Source organism: Mauremys reevesii, linkage group 1 (genome assembly GCF_016161935.1).
Source record: "Mauremys reevesii isolate NIE-2019 linkage group 1, ASM1616193v1, whole genome shotgun sequence".
NCBI lineage: Eukaryota > Metazoa > Chordata > Testudines > Geoemydidae > Mauremys > Mauremys reevesii.
The window spans coordinates 13,499,826-13,516,443 of NC_052623.1; the positions used below are offsets into that span (position 1 = coordinate 13,499,826).

The following is a 16,618-nucleotide window of genomic DNA, read 5'->3' on the forward strand; positions in this document are numbered from 1 at the left end:
CAGGGCAACTGCTGACAGCTGCCTCTCGGCGCATGGGGGTGTTTGGGGGCTGCCTGGCTCCTAGGTCTGCCTCTCACCATGGCAGATAAGAGTCGTAGCTTGCAGCTGGCCAACAGCCCTGCCATGGGGCTACAGTTTAGCGATGGCATGCATCACCTCGCCTCCCCCAGCTGGGCTGGCATGCAGGAATCGCAGGGCAGGTGTACAGGACCCTAGGGAATCCCCCTTGGTACAGACAGCCCCTGGATCTGCTGCTAAGCCAGCTCTCGGTGCCCGTTTCCACCCCCCCCCCGGAAAGCCTTGGGGTGGAGGGGAGGTTAGAGCAGTGTTGAAAGGCCCCCACAGTCTCTGCACAGGGGAGGCACAAACTGCCCTCGGACTGGTATCTGGGCCAGCGCAGGGATCGGTCTGTGCCTCAGTTTCCCCACCTTGTAACATGGGGATAATGGCCCGGCCTTTCTGTCTTGTCTATTCGGTGCGTAGCTGTTCCGGGCTGGGGCTCTCGCTGTGCATGTGCAGCGCCCGGTGCAGCAGGGACCCAATCTCCACGAGGGCTCTGAGACCCCTCGGAATACACAGAATAACAAATAACACTCCTTCCCGCAGACGCTGTCACCAGGGCCTGGCCCATGGCTCCACTGTGCCTGGGGCTCTGGCCCTGTTGTATTTACCCCCATCCAAAGAGCAAGTCCCCTTGCTAGGTCGTTCTCCTTAGCAGTTGCTTTCACCCCAGCTCCAGCAAGCTCCACTTAGTGGGTACAGGGGGAATCTCACACTCGCTCCAGTGTCCACTCCCACTTGTGCTGGGATCCAGAGAGACTTTCCATTGACTTAGGAGCAAACCCTATTACTGTGTGTGTGACAGTAACACCTAGAGACTTCACCTGAGACCAGGGTCCTATTGTGTTAGGTGCTGTACAAACACACAGCAAGAGGCACTCCCTGCCCTAAAGAGCTCACAAATGAAACACACCAGGCTGACAAATGACGGGAGGGGAACCAGAGGTGAAATGACTGGCCCAGAGTTATTAGCGGCGCCAGAGACAGAAGCTAGAACCAGGTCTCAATCCCAAGCCAGTGCTCTACTCACTGGTCCATGCTGCCGCTCTGTATCGCCCCACCTCAAGCAGCAGCTGTGCGGAGCGCTAACCGTGATTGTGTTTACATGTGAGGGAGCCCCTATTTCCAGAAGGAGCCTAAAGTAATTCCATGGGCAGCAGGACATACCCGGTGGGAGACCTGTCCAGGGAAAGAGATGCAAGTGAAAGCAATAAATACAGAACAGTTAACATCACTGAAATGCACCCACCTCTGGGGAGGAGGCCAGCAACCAGCTAGCATCCAATAGGGCAGGAGGGGCACATTTTAGCCAAAGATAGAGGGTCAAGCCTCAGGATCTTTAATGTTCCATGTTTAGGGGGGCTCCATGTTTATCATCCATCAAAGACTCCAGCTCAAATGTGCTCAGATTGCAAGCGGAAAGATTTTTTTTTCCAGAGTGCCAGCACTGTGAACTCCCTCCGGGATCTGAGAGTCAAGCTGGCCTCTTTCTGGCTTGTGCATGGTCTTGAGAAATAAAGATTCTGTGGTGCGAATGGTAACCTCAGTGGCAACCGTGCAGCGCCTGTGGCCTTCAGATCTGCCCTTCGTTACACCGAGGGAGCCTTACTGCCTCTGAACTGGGGCTGTGCGCAGGGCCGGCTTTAGGCTGATTCGCCCGATTCCCCGAAATTGGGCCCTGTGCCGGTGCCTTTTTAATTTTTACTCACCCGGCAGCACTCCAGGCCTTCAGTGGCATTTTGGTGGCGGGAGACCCGGAGCAAGTGAAGGACCCGCTGCCGAAGACCTGGAGCTCCGCCAGGTGAGTACGAATCGGGCCCTGCACTTGCTAAAGCCAGCCCTGGCTGCGCGGGTGTAATGTAAACAGGATTGGGCCCTGCAATTGGAAATTAGGCCCAGCTCCTCAAAGGTATTTAGGTGCCTAACTCCCATTGGTTTCTTTGAGGTTCTGGACCTTTGTTAACAATGATGTCGATGATGCATGAACCGCAGTAGAATCCAGCTCTTTCCTCCACGCGGACTCTTTAATGGTGACCACTAGGTGGTGGCTCTGCTTGGCTGAAGTCAGCCGCGCTGACTCCAATACGTCCAGCAGGGAGCAGAAGGAGGGGACAATTTTCACAGCCTCTTCTCAGATGTGTGCTTTATGCAATAATAGCAACCTTTGGCACATGGCGTTTCCTAGGGAATGACGACCAGAGGGGTGGAGCTTGGGTTATACAGGACCATAAACGCCCAGGAAATTCCCTACAAACTGCAATCAGCTCAGTGCCTGCGGGGGATTTGTAGAAAATCATTGTCCATTAGCCGTTCTGCATTGCATGAATCATCCCTCAACCTCCCATTCAGCTCAAAAACGACACTTACACACTGATTCAGTTTCACATGCTGATGAGACAGAGGGAAAATTGTTGGGAGTATCAGATAAACCAATTATGCCTATAAACACTGTTATTAGTTGAACTGACATCTGAATAGCAAATAAATATACAAACAGATATGCACAGAAGATTTGATTTAAGATTCATGTCTCTCTGACACATACGTCTAGCTACGATTCAAAACACCAGATGTGTTGCTGTATTAACCATATTAACTGCCTTTTGGGAGGCTACCCGGATTGTAATAAGATGTTAATCCTTGCAAAGTGAGCACTATTCTTTTGACAGATAATGTTAATGTTTATTTTTAAGCACTTTTAAAGATTTTAATCCATTTATATTTTCACAGTTGCAGGAAATTATGGGGCATCAGACAATTGTAGACACTAAGATTCAAAAAGTTAAAGCTTTATATATCCCACCTGTTTTTTACTATTCCTTCATTAGTTCATTTGTAACAAGCCTACTTCAAAATCTAAATCACTGGATTTTGGATTCTAATGAGTTCTCAAGGAGCATTTTTCTTACTTCGCCTGGCTGTAAAGGTCGATTATTATCACTGCAAATATTTTTGGTCGGTTTGTGTGTATGGTGAAATTGACGCTTACCAACATTTAGCAATAAAAATGTAATCCTTCCAAGCCTAGCTAATGCAGCTACTACACAGTAGGAACCTGAGCGGTTAGCTGAAAGTTTTAAAGAGGCAATGTAGTGCCTGACTAGAATGACAATCTATTCAGGATACTCAGCTGAAAAGACTCTCTCGAGTCCCCCATCCAGTGCCCTGGGTTCTAGTCCCAGTTCTTCCACAATCACTACCCCAGCGCAGTTAAGGATTAACTAGAATTGCGGTGCATAAGCTTTTCCATTCTAACCCCCTATTTTAAATTGTTTGGACTAAGACTTCTACTTTTCTGGCTGAAATTCTCCAGGCTTAGTCCTGACCCAAAAGCAAAATTCATTTGGCCTTTTTTGAGTTGGAGGGAAGTGAGGCAAAATGACAATTTCCTCACAATTAAAAAGAAAATATTGTGACTTTGGGGTTTTTAAACAGCTGTAGCATGGAAATGTTGGACATGGGATGCTGAAATTTAGCAGGAAAACATTCCTTTCTGAGGGCAAGAGCTCTGGAGCATTGGAGAAGAAATGGATTTTTATTCAATGGAGTCAAAATGAGCCTTAGGAAATCACATGATTTACATATAGAGTAAGATTTGCAAGTGCAGTCTTGTTAATCTTCAAACTCTGAGGAGATGGCCGGCCAGCCATGCTTAGAACTACCACGGTTCTTCTCTGCGCAAGGGATTTTAGTCGCGCCAATTCACCTAGTTAAGCAGGTTATTTTAATATTCTGTGCAGGACAGAGATTAAACCCCCAATATCCATTTGCCTTGCACGCCCTGTGCTGCAGTGACCCGCAATACCCAAAGCCAGCTGTCAGCAACAAGCAGTTTAAGCCTAGAGGGCAAAGCCTGCTTCGTCCTGTTCCAGACCCCATCAGAGTGGACTGCTGCAGCCCACCTCCCTCACAGAAAGCTCTAGAGGAGCACTCAGCCTCTCTCTGCAGGAGAGCAGTCCAGGCCTGCACCCTCTATTGTTCCTACTTCGGACAAGCCCAGGAGCCGTGGGAATTCTCTCTGCACCTTCTAGGGGTCTCTGGCTCGGGGCAAGCTACCGCTGCTAGAAATGCTCGATTCAAAGTTGCACGTAGGAGCCGACGCAGCCATGGCCCAGAGCTAGCAGCGTTGCTTCCACGCCACTCGAAACCGCAGCGGTGCGAGGAGCCTGCAGCTACATTGATTGGATTCACTGGAGAGGCACGTCCAGCGAGAGCTCATCCACGCAGACACCCAGCTGTGGTTGGAGCAGGGGGCAGAACCGTGGCCAGGGCCAGAGGTGTGACTGCAGCTGGGGTCAAGTCACATCCGGGGGACATGGCCAACTTGGGGGCCAGGAGCTGGGGGGCAGAGTGGGGCTGGGTGGAACTTTCCCCCACCACCCATGGGGCCTGGCCTTGCCGCCCCTCCAAATGTTCCTGCACACTGTCCTGCGAGGGGCGTCCCCGCCGTTTGGGGGCCTCTGTTCTATTGAAATTAGCAGAAGGGAGGAGCTGAAATCCCTTTGAGTGCTGAGCTATGGGACCTCCAAAAAACACCCCTCCATGTCACGTGGCAGGGCTAAGCCCTCCAGTGTCCAGCGATGCCCAGTGGCGGTAACTTGGTTAACTTTAACTCTCTCCCTCTGTCTTCCATAGGCAGGACGGTCTGGAATTGCTTGGCAGGCGGTTCAGGCCCAGGCCCTCAAAAGGATTTAGGTTCCTAATGTCCATTGATTTCAATGGACTCTAGGTGCCTAAACACCTTGGAGGACTGGGCCTTAGTTTGTAGCTAAACTAGCTGTGAAAACACCTCCACCCTCTCAACTTTAGCTGCATATTTTGCAAGATTTCTTCTAGGCCTTTCTGTGACGTAATCGGCTGATTTGCGGTCGGGGGAAGCGTTCAAGTGGCTGTCGGTTTCTGAGCCTTTTGCTACTGGTGACAAGCCCGGCTCGCAGAGCCCTCTCTGTCCTGCAGGTGGCAGCATGTCTGTCTGTCTGTCTGACTCTTCCCGGCCGCTGGGTGTGTGAACGGGGCTGTATCCGGATGCGTTGCAGGTTCCATCAGCATCGGAAAACGGAGGGGGAGGTTCCTCCTTTGCCTTCCCATTGGAGCTGTGGCACTCAGCCAGCCCTCTCATGCGCCCAGCTCTGCCCTGCTCTGTACTGAAGGGGCCCATAGGCCATCAAGGAAAGGGCAGGACCCCAGAGGCATCCTCGGGAGCTGAGGGCTGTTGCCATCCCGTTTCATGCAGAGCTAGCGGCTTGGATCCTGGTGGAGGCTGTACGCAGAGTAATCTCCGCTGGCTGCATCTTGATGTTAACGGTCCAGGCAGCCACGGTGCACACCCCCAGATTAAACCGGGGGCCCCCCTCACAGTGAGGAGTGGAGGAGGCCCCTTGGACACTGAACAAGTGTGTGCGGCACAGGGCCGGGCTCCTTGCCTGCAGTGTGAGGCGGCCAGCCGGCTGCGTAGGTGTGTGCCCTGCCCAGTGTGGTTCTGGGATTGCTGCACCTTCCTTCTGTTCCGCGGGTCGCTCCCTGTGGAGGGTGCAGGCCCAGCCTTTTCCGTTTTGTCTTGGCTTGCCAGTCGTTTCCAAGCACTTGAGGTGCCGATCAGCTGTAAGTGGCCCAGAACGTCACCCTAGAAGTAACCCTCTCCTCCCGATTGCCGCGGCCTCATCACAGAGAAGTGAAAATGGCTTTAAACCCTGATCAGTGGCTGGCAAACATGAACTGAGTCCCATAGTGCAAATGAGGTGTCCTGCTTCCCATAGCCTTGCTGATTCCCTGTCTCAGGTAACTTACGAAATGCACCTGTCTGACCCCAGGAAACCTCTGTTCTGAGCTAGACTCTGACCACTGCTCCCTTGTCTGTTTCCTAAACTCCGGCCGCAGCCCCATCCCAGCCCCCGACCATGGCTCCCAGGAGGTGTAGGCAGATTACATTGGGGTAAGTGGGGCGTGACTTCAAACCTTTGGGGACCATTGCAGTAGAAGTTAGGAGCCTAAATACCATTTGAGGGTCTTGGTCTGTTGGATAGAGGTATCTAGACAGATCTTTAAACTCCATGCCCAACTTTCTGTTAAGAATGGGGCCCAGCTGGGGCCACTCCTCCCCCAGCACCCTCTGGACCCCAAACTGTGCAGGGGAACTGGTAAGCCCCCCCACTCTGGCCCCAAGGAGCATCAAAACTGAAAAGTAAATTGGGATTTTCAGAAATGAAGGGAGAGCTCCTTAGCTGGCATAACGGGTGTGACACTGCTGCACACTAGCTATGGGGCTGGCCCTGGGTCAGTTATAATTAAAGAAAGAGCTCTTAGTAACACAGGTAGGCAAGTGGTTGTTTAAAACCAAGGCATTTTATCTATTTATTTAAGAGACTAACATGTGCCTCAGCACCTCACAGTCTCTCATGCAGGGGACAGGACTAGACGACCTCTCAAGATCCCTTCCAGTTCTATGAATTCCCCAGCCCCCACCCCTGTGGCAAGGCAGTGTTGCTATCCCCATTGTACAGAAGGGGAACTGAGGCACAGAGAGGCTACATTACTGGATCAAGGGCCCACAGGGAGGCTGTAGCAAAGCAGGGGATTGAGGTGGGGTTTTCGGAGCCACACAGCTGCTGCTCTAACCACTGCACCATCCTCCCCCAGACAAACCAGCCTCAATGTGCTTGTGTGGGTGGGTTTTTTTTAAATTGTTCAGAATTTTATTTCCCCCCGTTCTGGGGATAGATCCTCAGGGCCCGATTCTGCTTCCATTGAAATCGCAGGCAAAATACCCCTGGACTTCAGCGGGAGCAGGCCCTCAGAGGTTACAGATTATGCACCATGCTGGAAACATCTTTAGTGCCAGCTAGCGAGTTCACTGAGGCTTGGGCCCCTGGTTTGCTCCGAGACCTTGAAGCAGCGGTTTATGCAAGGAGGGTATTTATGTGCCCGCCCTTGGCCTCTCTCCTCGTCTAGGCGCTGCTCCTGCCCAGACTGATCAGCAAGGCCAGGTCTTAGCTGAGCTGGTTTGGGGTTTCCTCCACTCCCGTTAACCCGCCTGTTCTGGTTTTGCGAGTGGAGGGCACCTAGGGCTGGAAATGGACATCTTTGGCATCTGTTAATTGAGAGAAAGAAATCCTGAAGCGGCAGCCCTTTGAAATGAGATCCAACCTTCCCGCCCGTCAGCTACGCAGCTGCTTGACACGGGCAATTTCTTCCCCTTTTCTGGCAAAACAAGCTGATCTATTTGTTCTATCTATATAAATATTGCAACAGCTGCGCCTTTATCTGTGCAAGCCCAGCTCGTCTGCTCTGCACAGATACAGAGGAATCCCCTCTGCAGCTCTGCTTCGCTCGCCATCATGCCATAGTCAGCCCCATCCACTGGCCTCAATCATTTCCAAAGGCACGTTCAGTGATGGGTGGGCAAGGACCCTCAAGCTTTAATATTGATATAACATATCAAGGGACGGTCTTATGTTTCAGGGACTGAACTGGGACTCATAGGACCTATGTTTGAGCCCCAGCTCTGACACAGATTTGCTTTGTGAGCTTGGAAAAAATCATTTTGCTTTGGTTTCACCTCCCCCATCTGTCAAATTGTAACAGTCCTTCTCGCTGACTTGTCTGCTCGATTGCACGCTCTTCAGGGCAGGAACTATGCACCTGTATATCCCCCAGCACAACAAGGGCCCGATCGCAGCTGGAGCTCTAGGTGTTTCTGTAATAAAAATCATAACTGGGCAACTAGAGTGCGAGATCCTACAATCAAACAAATACGGATTAAGATCCTGAACTTGCAGTTGGCTCCAGGTGGGCAAACCCTTAGTTCTAAGAGGGAGCAAGGATCCATCTGCCTCCATGTGATTGCAGGAACAGGAACCAATGACTTAAAATCATACAGGATTAAGACAGCAATTAAAATCCATACAGTCAATGGGTCTCTCTTAGAAACTGTGTTACTAGACCCCAATCTGGATTCATGTGGCACCTGATGGGGAAGGAAATGAAAGACAGCACTGGTTAGTGGGCACTACAGGGAACACCCATGTTCTCATCTTGTCTCTGATTCAGCGTGTGGCCCTAGACAAGTCACTTTCTTGCTCTGTGCCTCAGTTTCCCCATCGGTAAAACAGGAAGGTAATGTTGCAACAAATCTGTGGCCCCTAGAAATCCGTGGTGGCTGCTATACATGGCAGTTACTGGCAATGAGCACTACAGAACTCAGATTCTCTTGCTTCAGAACTGCATGGATGCTAAAGGAGAATCTCCATTAGGGGTTGGCAGTATGGCACCTATGACACACAGTCGAGCAATTCCATTTCCCTCCAGGAGGAGGCAATGGTGCGTGTACACTCCTGCACGATGGAGCTTGATAAGTTATTGACGGTAAAGTACTTTCAAACTGCAAAGCAGCGTGACCGCTCAGTATTGGCATCTTTACTGCCTTTAATGGCAGGGTGTAAATCTCCTTGATTCCTTCCTACCAGCTGCATGGGGGAGGGAGGGCAGGATGCCGAGAACTATTCTCATTATTTATTTAAATCCCAGGAGCACCCTGGCTAAGATCAGAGCCCTGGGCTTTGCCTGGGTGGGTTTACACTGTAAACAGAAAGAAAACATCCCTAGGACTGTCGAGTTGCCTTGCCCAAGGCCAGGCACACAGAGACAGGACCTGCACCAAGCTGCTGAACGCCAGGCCAGCGCCTTGCCCTCCTCCCTCTCCCCTGGGAGCGAGCCCCCCGGACCCGCGCCTGGCTGCCCGGCCGGCGGCGGCTCTGCAAGGGCCGGTTACGACACTATCTCGCTACATCCTTTTTTCGCTGCGCCGCGTGCGGGGGAAGCTAGGACCCGGCGGGATCCTCCGGCAGCGCCCTGGGCGGTGCAGCTGTGTGTGGGGTTTGGTGAGGTTTGTCAGTTTCCCCTCCTGGACCGACACCCCCGCGCAGCCAAAGGCAGGGGGAGGGGGCGGCTTCCACCTGCGGCCCTCAGCACCCAGCGGGGCCCCCCAGGCCTGCGGAGGGCGGGGGCAGGATCAGCCGGTGCAAGGTGCGGGGAGACCTGGGTGGAACCTCTCCCCTGGGAGCCGCGATTCTGCTGCGCACCAGGGACCTGCTGTCTGTCTCCTCCTCCTCCTCCTCGAGCTCATCTGCTGCAGAGCCCCAGCTGCTGCTCCAGCCTGGGCTGGAGCCAGCGAGGGGACGATCTGCTGCAGCTGCAGCTTTCCGTGGGAAATCAAGCACTTCCCCCGAGTTGGGGTGGTTTTCTGTGTTTGGATTCGGTCACTGCCATCGTCACCTCCCGGGGAAGCAGATCGCGTGGCTTGCGGGAGCTCACAGAGGCAGATCCTTAGAGGAGGAAGCAGCCACCCCCCCCCCACCTGCCGCGGTAATAACACTCACCTGTTCTCCATTGGTGGCGCACCTGGGCAGGAGGGGCCTGTTTCGAGGCAGCGGTGAGCTGCACAACTGGGCATTAAACGTTTAGAAGCCAGGGAGACAAGGCAGAAGCCTCCCCCACAGGGAGAAGAGACTCCATCTACACACCCACTTCTCCAGTGCAGCTCAGTGATATTTCAAGGGGTTTTTCCTCCAGCCTGGGCTGAAATATTTATTTTCTTCTGCTTTTTTTGGTTTGTATGGGAGCTATTTGGTGAGTCCTCCCCACCAGGAATCCTTAGGAGAAAGCTTCTGGTTCTCCCTATAGAGAACTTAATTTTGAAATCTGCTTTTCCTGCCTGTTCTGAAACCATCTCCTCTTCTCCCCCCCCCCCTTTAAAAACAGCTATTCTGGTTTCAGAATCTCTTAATTGGGGCAAAACCACTATTTCCATTTTTTTGGAGTGGGGGAGAGACAGACACCGTCAAAGGCCCACAGAGCCTATTGTTGTTAAGGAAACTTAAAATTCGAATTTGTCAGTGTCCCTTCCAAGACTATGTCCACCCGGGAAAGCGTACAGATCCCAGACGATCGGGATTTTAATAATTTCCGGACAGAATGCAACTCGGACGCAGGCTGGAGTCAAACTTATAACAAATCGGGAATTGTTGTGTGGATTCAGATCTTGGAGGTGGAGAGATCCCTGCATAAAATCAAGGTAAGAAATCGGTTGGGATCTGTGGGAATGTTAGACGTACCCTCGGTGTTGTCTGTGCCCACGCACTGTGGAGTTAAGCCGGCTGTTTGCAAAACACTGCAGAAGTGGGCTGCAATAGACTCCTTGAGTGTTTGCTGCTTCTGTATTTCTTCATTTTCTAGGCGCATTGTGCAGGGCAGGAAGCTGGTGGGACTGTAGGGCTTTGTGTGGGAGTGTTTCCAGGGACCTCTGCATGCACCTGATCAGATCAATGATTTATATAGTACTCTCTCTTACATTAGTGGAACAGATAGCTTATCTGGCCTGGGATCCTGTTTCCCAGTGGCAGGATGCTGGCATAAAATCCCCTATACACACACCCCTAATGGTGCCATACTGAACCACAAGGATGTGTGTGTGAGAGAGAGATTTCTTCCTAACCACACTGGATTACGCTTTTTACTTGGAGCGGAAGGACTGGGTATCTCTTTTCAGAGTAGCAGCCGTGTTAGTCTGTATCTGCAAAAAGAACAGGAGCACTTGTGGCACCTTAGAGACTAACAAATTTATTTGAGCATAAGCTTTCGTGGGGTACAGCCCACTTCTTCGGCTGTAGCCCACGAAAGCTTATGCTCAAATAAATTTGTTAGTCTCTAAGGTGCCACACGTACTCCTGTTCTTTTTGGGTATCTCTTACAACTCTTCTGTTTTAGCCACTGCCCTAGCACGTCATGTTATCTAATCCTGCTCTTAATCTTGCTCAGCTATTTGCCTAAATATCTGGTAGCAGTGAGTTCCACAGGTGAATGACTTTCTTTAACACAGCATTTTGTCTCCATTTGAAATGTGTTGCGTTTGAATTTTGCACGGGCTTCTCCTCCTTGGACAATATGCTGGAGTGAACAGGAAGTGCCCAAATGTGCCTTTCCGAGGCCTGTAGTGCATGATGCTGATCTGCAGTTGGCTTGTGTCTCTTCCTCTCCATCCTGCTCCCTTACTAATGGTGACAGCTGGCTCCGCGGAGCCAGCAGGGGTCAGGACAGCCAGCTCGCCTCCCCCTGGGAGCTCTCTGCTTGGTAGCTTGGCAGAAAGTGGGGATCAGCAAAGGTGCCTGACCAGGAGCTGACCCCTCCGTTCTGAGGGCCATTTCCACCAGTGGATTGGGATGAACTGGGAACTGGAGCACCTCAAGCAGCAGATACAGAAGCTAGGACAGGCCTGAGCCCTGGATCCCAAATTGCAGAGAGAAGCTACTCTGTCCCCTGCCCTGACTGCCCCCAAGCAGCAGTCACCTTAATCCAGTGCAGTGTGCGCTCAGGGGCGTTGGTGCCTAGAACTTGCAGCTGGGACTCCGTTTCTCTCGTAGATGTCTTTGGCTAGAACGGTTATGAACTCGGCGCCTATTAGTGGGGCTTCTTCTGCTTGTCCCACCCAGCCCATGCCCACAAACGCATGACACCGTTCTATCTCCTCCGCGAGCGCCTGCTGTACAGGCCTCCCCTCTCAGCAAAGCTCTAGAAGCTCAACGCAAGGTGGAGTAGCCGGATCCATCTTGGATCCTCGTGGAATCCGCTGCCGAGGCTCCGTGTCCCCAGAGCCCCTGCTGGGTGTGGGCAGTTAGAAGGTAGCTAGATGGGACCAGAGCAGGCTGAGATCCCTGCGTGGTACCATAGACTGACTTTGCGGGCAAGGTCTGCCCATCTCCCGTGTCTTGTAAGGATTTTCAGGGAAGTTGGCGTGGCCAGGTCTGAAAAGTGTGCGCACAAGGAGGGGTTTGGGGAGTGTGTGTGATAGGGTCCCGGATCCATTACTACCTGGAGTTTCCTGGGTGCTCAGGTACCAGGGGATATATAAGAGCCTCTATAGAATAGAGTAGGACTCTGGCTCTTGGTAGCAATCGTCTGCGTTACGGGCACACCCCGGGCCCCATCAGGACCAGAGCAAGGTGCTGTAGAACACGGAGCAAGAGACAGCGGGACTGGCCGACTCTGGGAGCTGAGAATGGGCTCCTGATCCTGCCACTCCAGCTCACAGCAGGTGTCAGGAGTATCTGAAAGACCCTCCTATCTCAAGGCCCCCTGTTCCGGTGTCCCCGACGTGAGGTGCATTTGTGGGTCTCAGTTCAGGAGCAGACAAGTGTCCCTTCTGCAGAACCTCCCCTCTCCCCCCCCCTCCCAACGTGCACTAATTGGTTCCTTTATTGGCAGCCTCAGCAGAGTGGCCGTAGATTGAAAGGGGCATGGGGGCTGAATGCCCCACTGAGACAGGACCGAGGCACTGTCTGCATTAACGCTACCTGTACTGGGTCTGTTACGTGGCTCAGGGCTTGGAAAAACTTGCCTGACTCCTAGTAGCCGGGGGCAGAGGAGGTGGTGGGGAGTTCCAGAGGCAGCACCTGGATGAGGAAGCCATCCTTGGGAAGGAAGAGGATCCTGGGATTTCTGCTTCCCTCTCCTGTCAGCCTCCACCAACCGGCAACTAAGACTGAAATGAATCTTCACTGCCTTTTTGCTTTCTGTCTCTCCCTTTGAGCCTCCTGGCCCCAGTGGCACAGGGCAAGGAAGGAGCAATCTCTCTCTCTCACCCTTCTCCTCCCCTTCATCCTTGGATACTCATCCTCCTCAGTCAGTTCCTGTGCCTGCCTCTGCAGCTGCTGCTCGGCGCTTCCCCCAAACTCACCTGGTTTCTTGACCATTTCTCAGCAGCCTTCTGGGTTATGAATGGCAGCAGCAGAATATAAGCGCCAACTTTTTTTGGCACCGCTGGGTGCTCATGCTCGCGCCCCTGCCCTGACTCGACCCCTGCCCCAAAGTCCCCACCTCAACTCTGCCCCTCCCTGCCTCCTCCCCCAAGCACGCTGCATTCTCCCTCCTCCCTCCCAGGCTTGCAGCGCCAAACAGGCGCTGGGAAGGAGGGGGTAGAAGCGGGACGCGGAGCACTCGGAGGAGGCGGAGCGGAAGTGGAGGTGAGCTGGGGTGGGGGGGCGGGGCAGGGAGCTGCCAGTGGGTGCAGAGCACCCACCAATTTTTCCCCGTGGGTGCTCCAGCAGAATGTCATTACTTTCACTTGGCTGCTGCTTCACAAACGCTGATCAGCCGCAGAGGCACTGGAGCTGCCTGCTGGCAGACCCAGGAAGGCGACATCGGAAGGTTTTCTTCGCAGTGGTAAGGCCTAGAAACTGAATGTTTGTTTGTTTTTAAACCGAAAGCGCAGATTTTGCACAAATCACTGACTTAGCCTGCTATACTGAATAGAGAGCTTCCCACTCTCCAGATTTTGAGTGGGTGAGTTGAACTTGAAAAATTCACTATGGGCAAATTGAAGGCTTCAGCCAGTCTGGGCTCTCAAAATGACATTTCACACCCACTCCACATTTAGAAGTAATTGGGTTCCATGCAGGAATGACTGGCTGAAATTCTCTGGTCTGTGCTATGCAGCAGGTCAGATGAGGTGATCATCATTACTTGTGATGGTCCTGGCAGGCCTTGAAATCCATGACAACTCTCACACATACTTGAGTGTCTGTATGTAAAACGTTTCCTGTGTCCCTCAATGGCCAGTATCTGATGCTTCAGGAGAAGGTGAAAGAGCCATAATGCACCGGCTGAGTGGTGTAATTCTGTAACAACACTTAGGTGAATTCATGCTTCATGTGTTAAGGAAAAACTAACAACCCCTTCCCCTGTCAGGGTTGGAAGCAGCTTCTCATCAGTGGGTTGGCAGACACCAAGGGAATATAGCTACAGCTTTCCAAAGGGGCCCCTGATTTTTAGGTGCCTGACCAGATACAAATCTCAGGAAAAACTTCCTAACTGTAAGAACAGCAGGACAGTGGAACAGATGCCTCAGGGGGTCATGGAAACTGCTTCCTGGAGGTTTTCAGAAGGGGGCTGGAGCCATCTCTCTTGGCTGGTTTAGACACCACAAATCCTGCATCTTGGCAGGGGGTTAGACTAAATGACCCTCGTGGTCCATGATTCCATGACCTGAGATGCTCTAGACTCGGCTATGCAGAGGCACCCACAACGTCCATGGATGGTGTGGGTCCTCGGCTTCTCGGGAAGCAGGCCCTAGGGGGCTCGTGTTGGGCACTCAAAAATTGAAAGTCTCTGCCTGAGTGATATGCCCTGGTGAGAGTCATTGTTAGGGTCGGGACTAGAATGCAGGGGTCCTGGCTGCTGGTCCTGTGTTTGGGCCACTAGGCCACATCCTTCCATAGGGCTGCTGCTCCTGTTGACCATACGTCTCTCCTCTGGGTCTGTAGCTGCCCCATCAAGCTTGGAGTGCTTTGTTATAGTGGGTCTGTTTTATCCAGCCTCTAGCTCAGAGCGTTTGTTTTTTTTTTACCCTGAAGCACAGGGATTGCCTCCGTTAGGCCCGAGCCGGCAAAGCCACAGCTCCCAGCACTGACTGCAACCTTGCTTGGCTGCAACACAAGCCTGAAAGCTCTGGCCTGTCCTTGGCAGCATGCTGGGAGCAGCGTGTGCCCGGCAGCACATTGCACTGCAGATGCAGAGCAAACAAACAGAGCTGGCGGCTCTGAGCAACCTACCTCCTGAGACTGCTGCTGCCTGGGAGTGGGAGAGAGCCTCCCTGTTGGCTGGAGGGCTGGACAGCTCAGTCACGTAAAGGAAAACAGATCTGTGTGTCCTCTGGCATCCCGTGGCAGTAGGCTTTGTAGGTCAGCTGTCCTCACCTCCCCAAGGGTTAGGGACCCTTCTTTCCCTGGCCCTCTCCCATGCGGTCTGCACACAGAACTCCTGCAAATCACCTACGCAGCAACGCTTGGGACCTGGGGGGGTGGGGCCTTAGGGTGCCCCCATTCTCCCAGGCTTCCCCTCTTGGTAACTGACTGCGGTGTCCCCGCCTGGGGCCTTGCAGCAGCGAAAGCGCAGAGGTTGGCACGCTCGTCGTTGCTGAAGTTTAGCATGCATTGCATCGGGCGCTGCAGCCTTCCGGTGCCTATGCCGACTCTGTGCAGTGCAGCGGCTCCTGGTTACCCCAGCGAGCTAGCAAGGCCGGCCGGCCGGAGGCCTGCCCCCGTTTGTCAGCACATCTCCGCCTCTGGCCTTTGCACGCTGCTTTGGGGTCTGTAACCATGCACGCTAGCCCACCCAGATAGCATCGTGATGGGGCAGGACTGTGTTAAGAAGATTGGCCACTGAGGGTGCTGGATGCACCCAGGCCCTGCGGCTCTCTGGTTCCCAGACTGACTGAGGCTGGGCTACCTAGTTTCATCACTCAGGGCCTCCTTAAATTCTGGCCTGGAGCGCCCAGGACATAATGTCCGGCTGAGCATGCCCCAGGGGCTGTAACAGTGAAACCAGCTGATCCCTGTCGTGCCCTGGAGGCATTGCCGTATGAGAGCGCTGTGATTCGGGAGGCTGGTAGCACATTCCCTATAAACCGCTAGGCCAGTCACTCCCTGTCAAAGAAGGGAAGGGCAAGGAAGCAGTAGACGTGCTAGAACTTGATTTTTAATAAGGCTTTTGAGACAGTCCCATGTGACATGGGCAACTAGGGACATACGGTCTAGATGAAATGACTATAGGGTGGGTGCACAACTGGTTGAAAGACCCTACACGAAGAATAGTTATCAGTGGTTCGTTCTCAAAGTGGGGGGGACATATCTAGTGGGGTCCTGCAGAGGTCAGTCATGGGTCAGGTACTATTCAATATTTTCATGAATGAGCTGGAAAATGGAGTGACGAGGATGCTTATAACATTTATGGGTGACAACCTGGGAGGGGTTGCAAGCACTTTGGAGAATAGGATTAGAGTTCGAAATGACCGTGACAAATCAGAACTGGTCCGAAATCAACACGATGAAATTAAATAGCGACAAGGGCAAAGTACTTCGCGTGGAAAGGAAAAATCAAATGCACAACTACGCTCTGGGGCGTACCTGGCTAGGCAGCAGCACTGCTGAAAAGGATCTGCGGGGTCCTAGTGGTTCACAAGTTGAATATCAGTCGTCAATGTGATGCAGCTGCTAAAAAGGCAACTATTCTGGGCTGTATTAGCAGAGCATTGTATGCAAGTCCCGATAGGTCATTGTCCTGCTCTGCTTGGCACCGGTGAGGGCCCAGGTGGAGACCTGTGTCCAGTTCTGGGCACCACACTTTGGAGAGAGTCCAGAGAAGAGAAATGATCAAAGGTTTAGGAAACTGACCTGCGAGGAAAGATTAGAAACACTGGGCGTGTTTAGTCTCAAGAAAAGAAGGCTGAGAGGGGACCCGATACCAGCCTTCTAATCTGTTAAGGTGTGTTATCAACAGGATCGACCAGTTCTCCATGGCCACTGAAGGTAGGACAAGAAGCAATGGGCTCAATGTGCAGCAAGGGAGATTTAGGTTCGATATTAGGAAAGCCTGTCTGATGATGGGGGAGTTGAGCTCTGGATTAGGATTCTGAGGGAGGAATCCCCCCCCGTCACTGGAGGTGTTAAGACCAGGCTGGACACACACCTGCCAGGGCTGCTCTATGTTTACTTGGCCTGGCGTCAGCGCA

At 52.7% G+C, this 16,618-nt stretch overlaps 1 protein-coding gene and 1 long non-coding RNA gene across 2 annotated transcripts in view; one reads left to right on the forward strand and one right to left on the reverse strand.

Moving 5' to 3' along the window:
* Positions 1–4,136: 4,136 nt before the first annotated feature.
* LOC120387688 lies at positions 4,137–9,361 on the reverse strand. The gene is made up of 3 exons (XR_005590297.1): positions 9,138–9,361; positions 7,616–8,023; positions 4,137–7,147 (listed from the first exon to the last, which is right to left on the reverse strand). It is a non-coding gene; the product is annotated as an uncharacterized LOC120387688 (long non-coding RNA).
* Positions 9,362–9,368: 7 nt separating this feature from the next.
* The window catches only part of STARD10 (StAR related lipid transfer domain containing 10), a 42,348-nt gene continuing 35,098 nt past the window's right edge, over positions 9,369–16,618 (forward strand). The window contains exon 1 of the mRNA XM_039508658.1: positions 9,369–10,129. Coding sequence (XP_039364592.1) covers positions 9,968–10,129 — 162 coding nt within the window. The 5' untranslated portion in view covers positions 9,369–9,967. The remainder of the gene's footprint in view (positions 10,130–16,618) is intronic.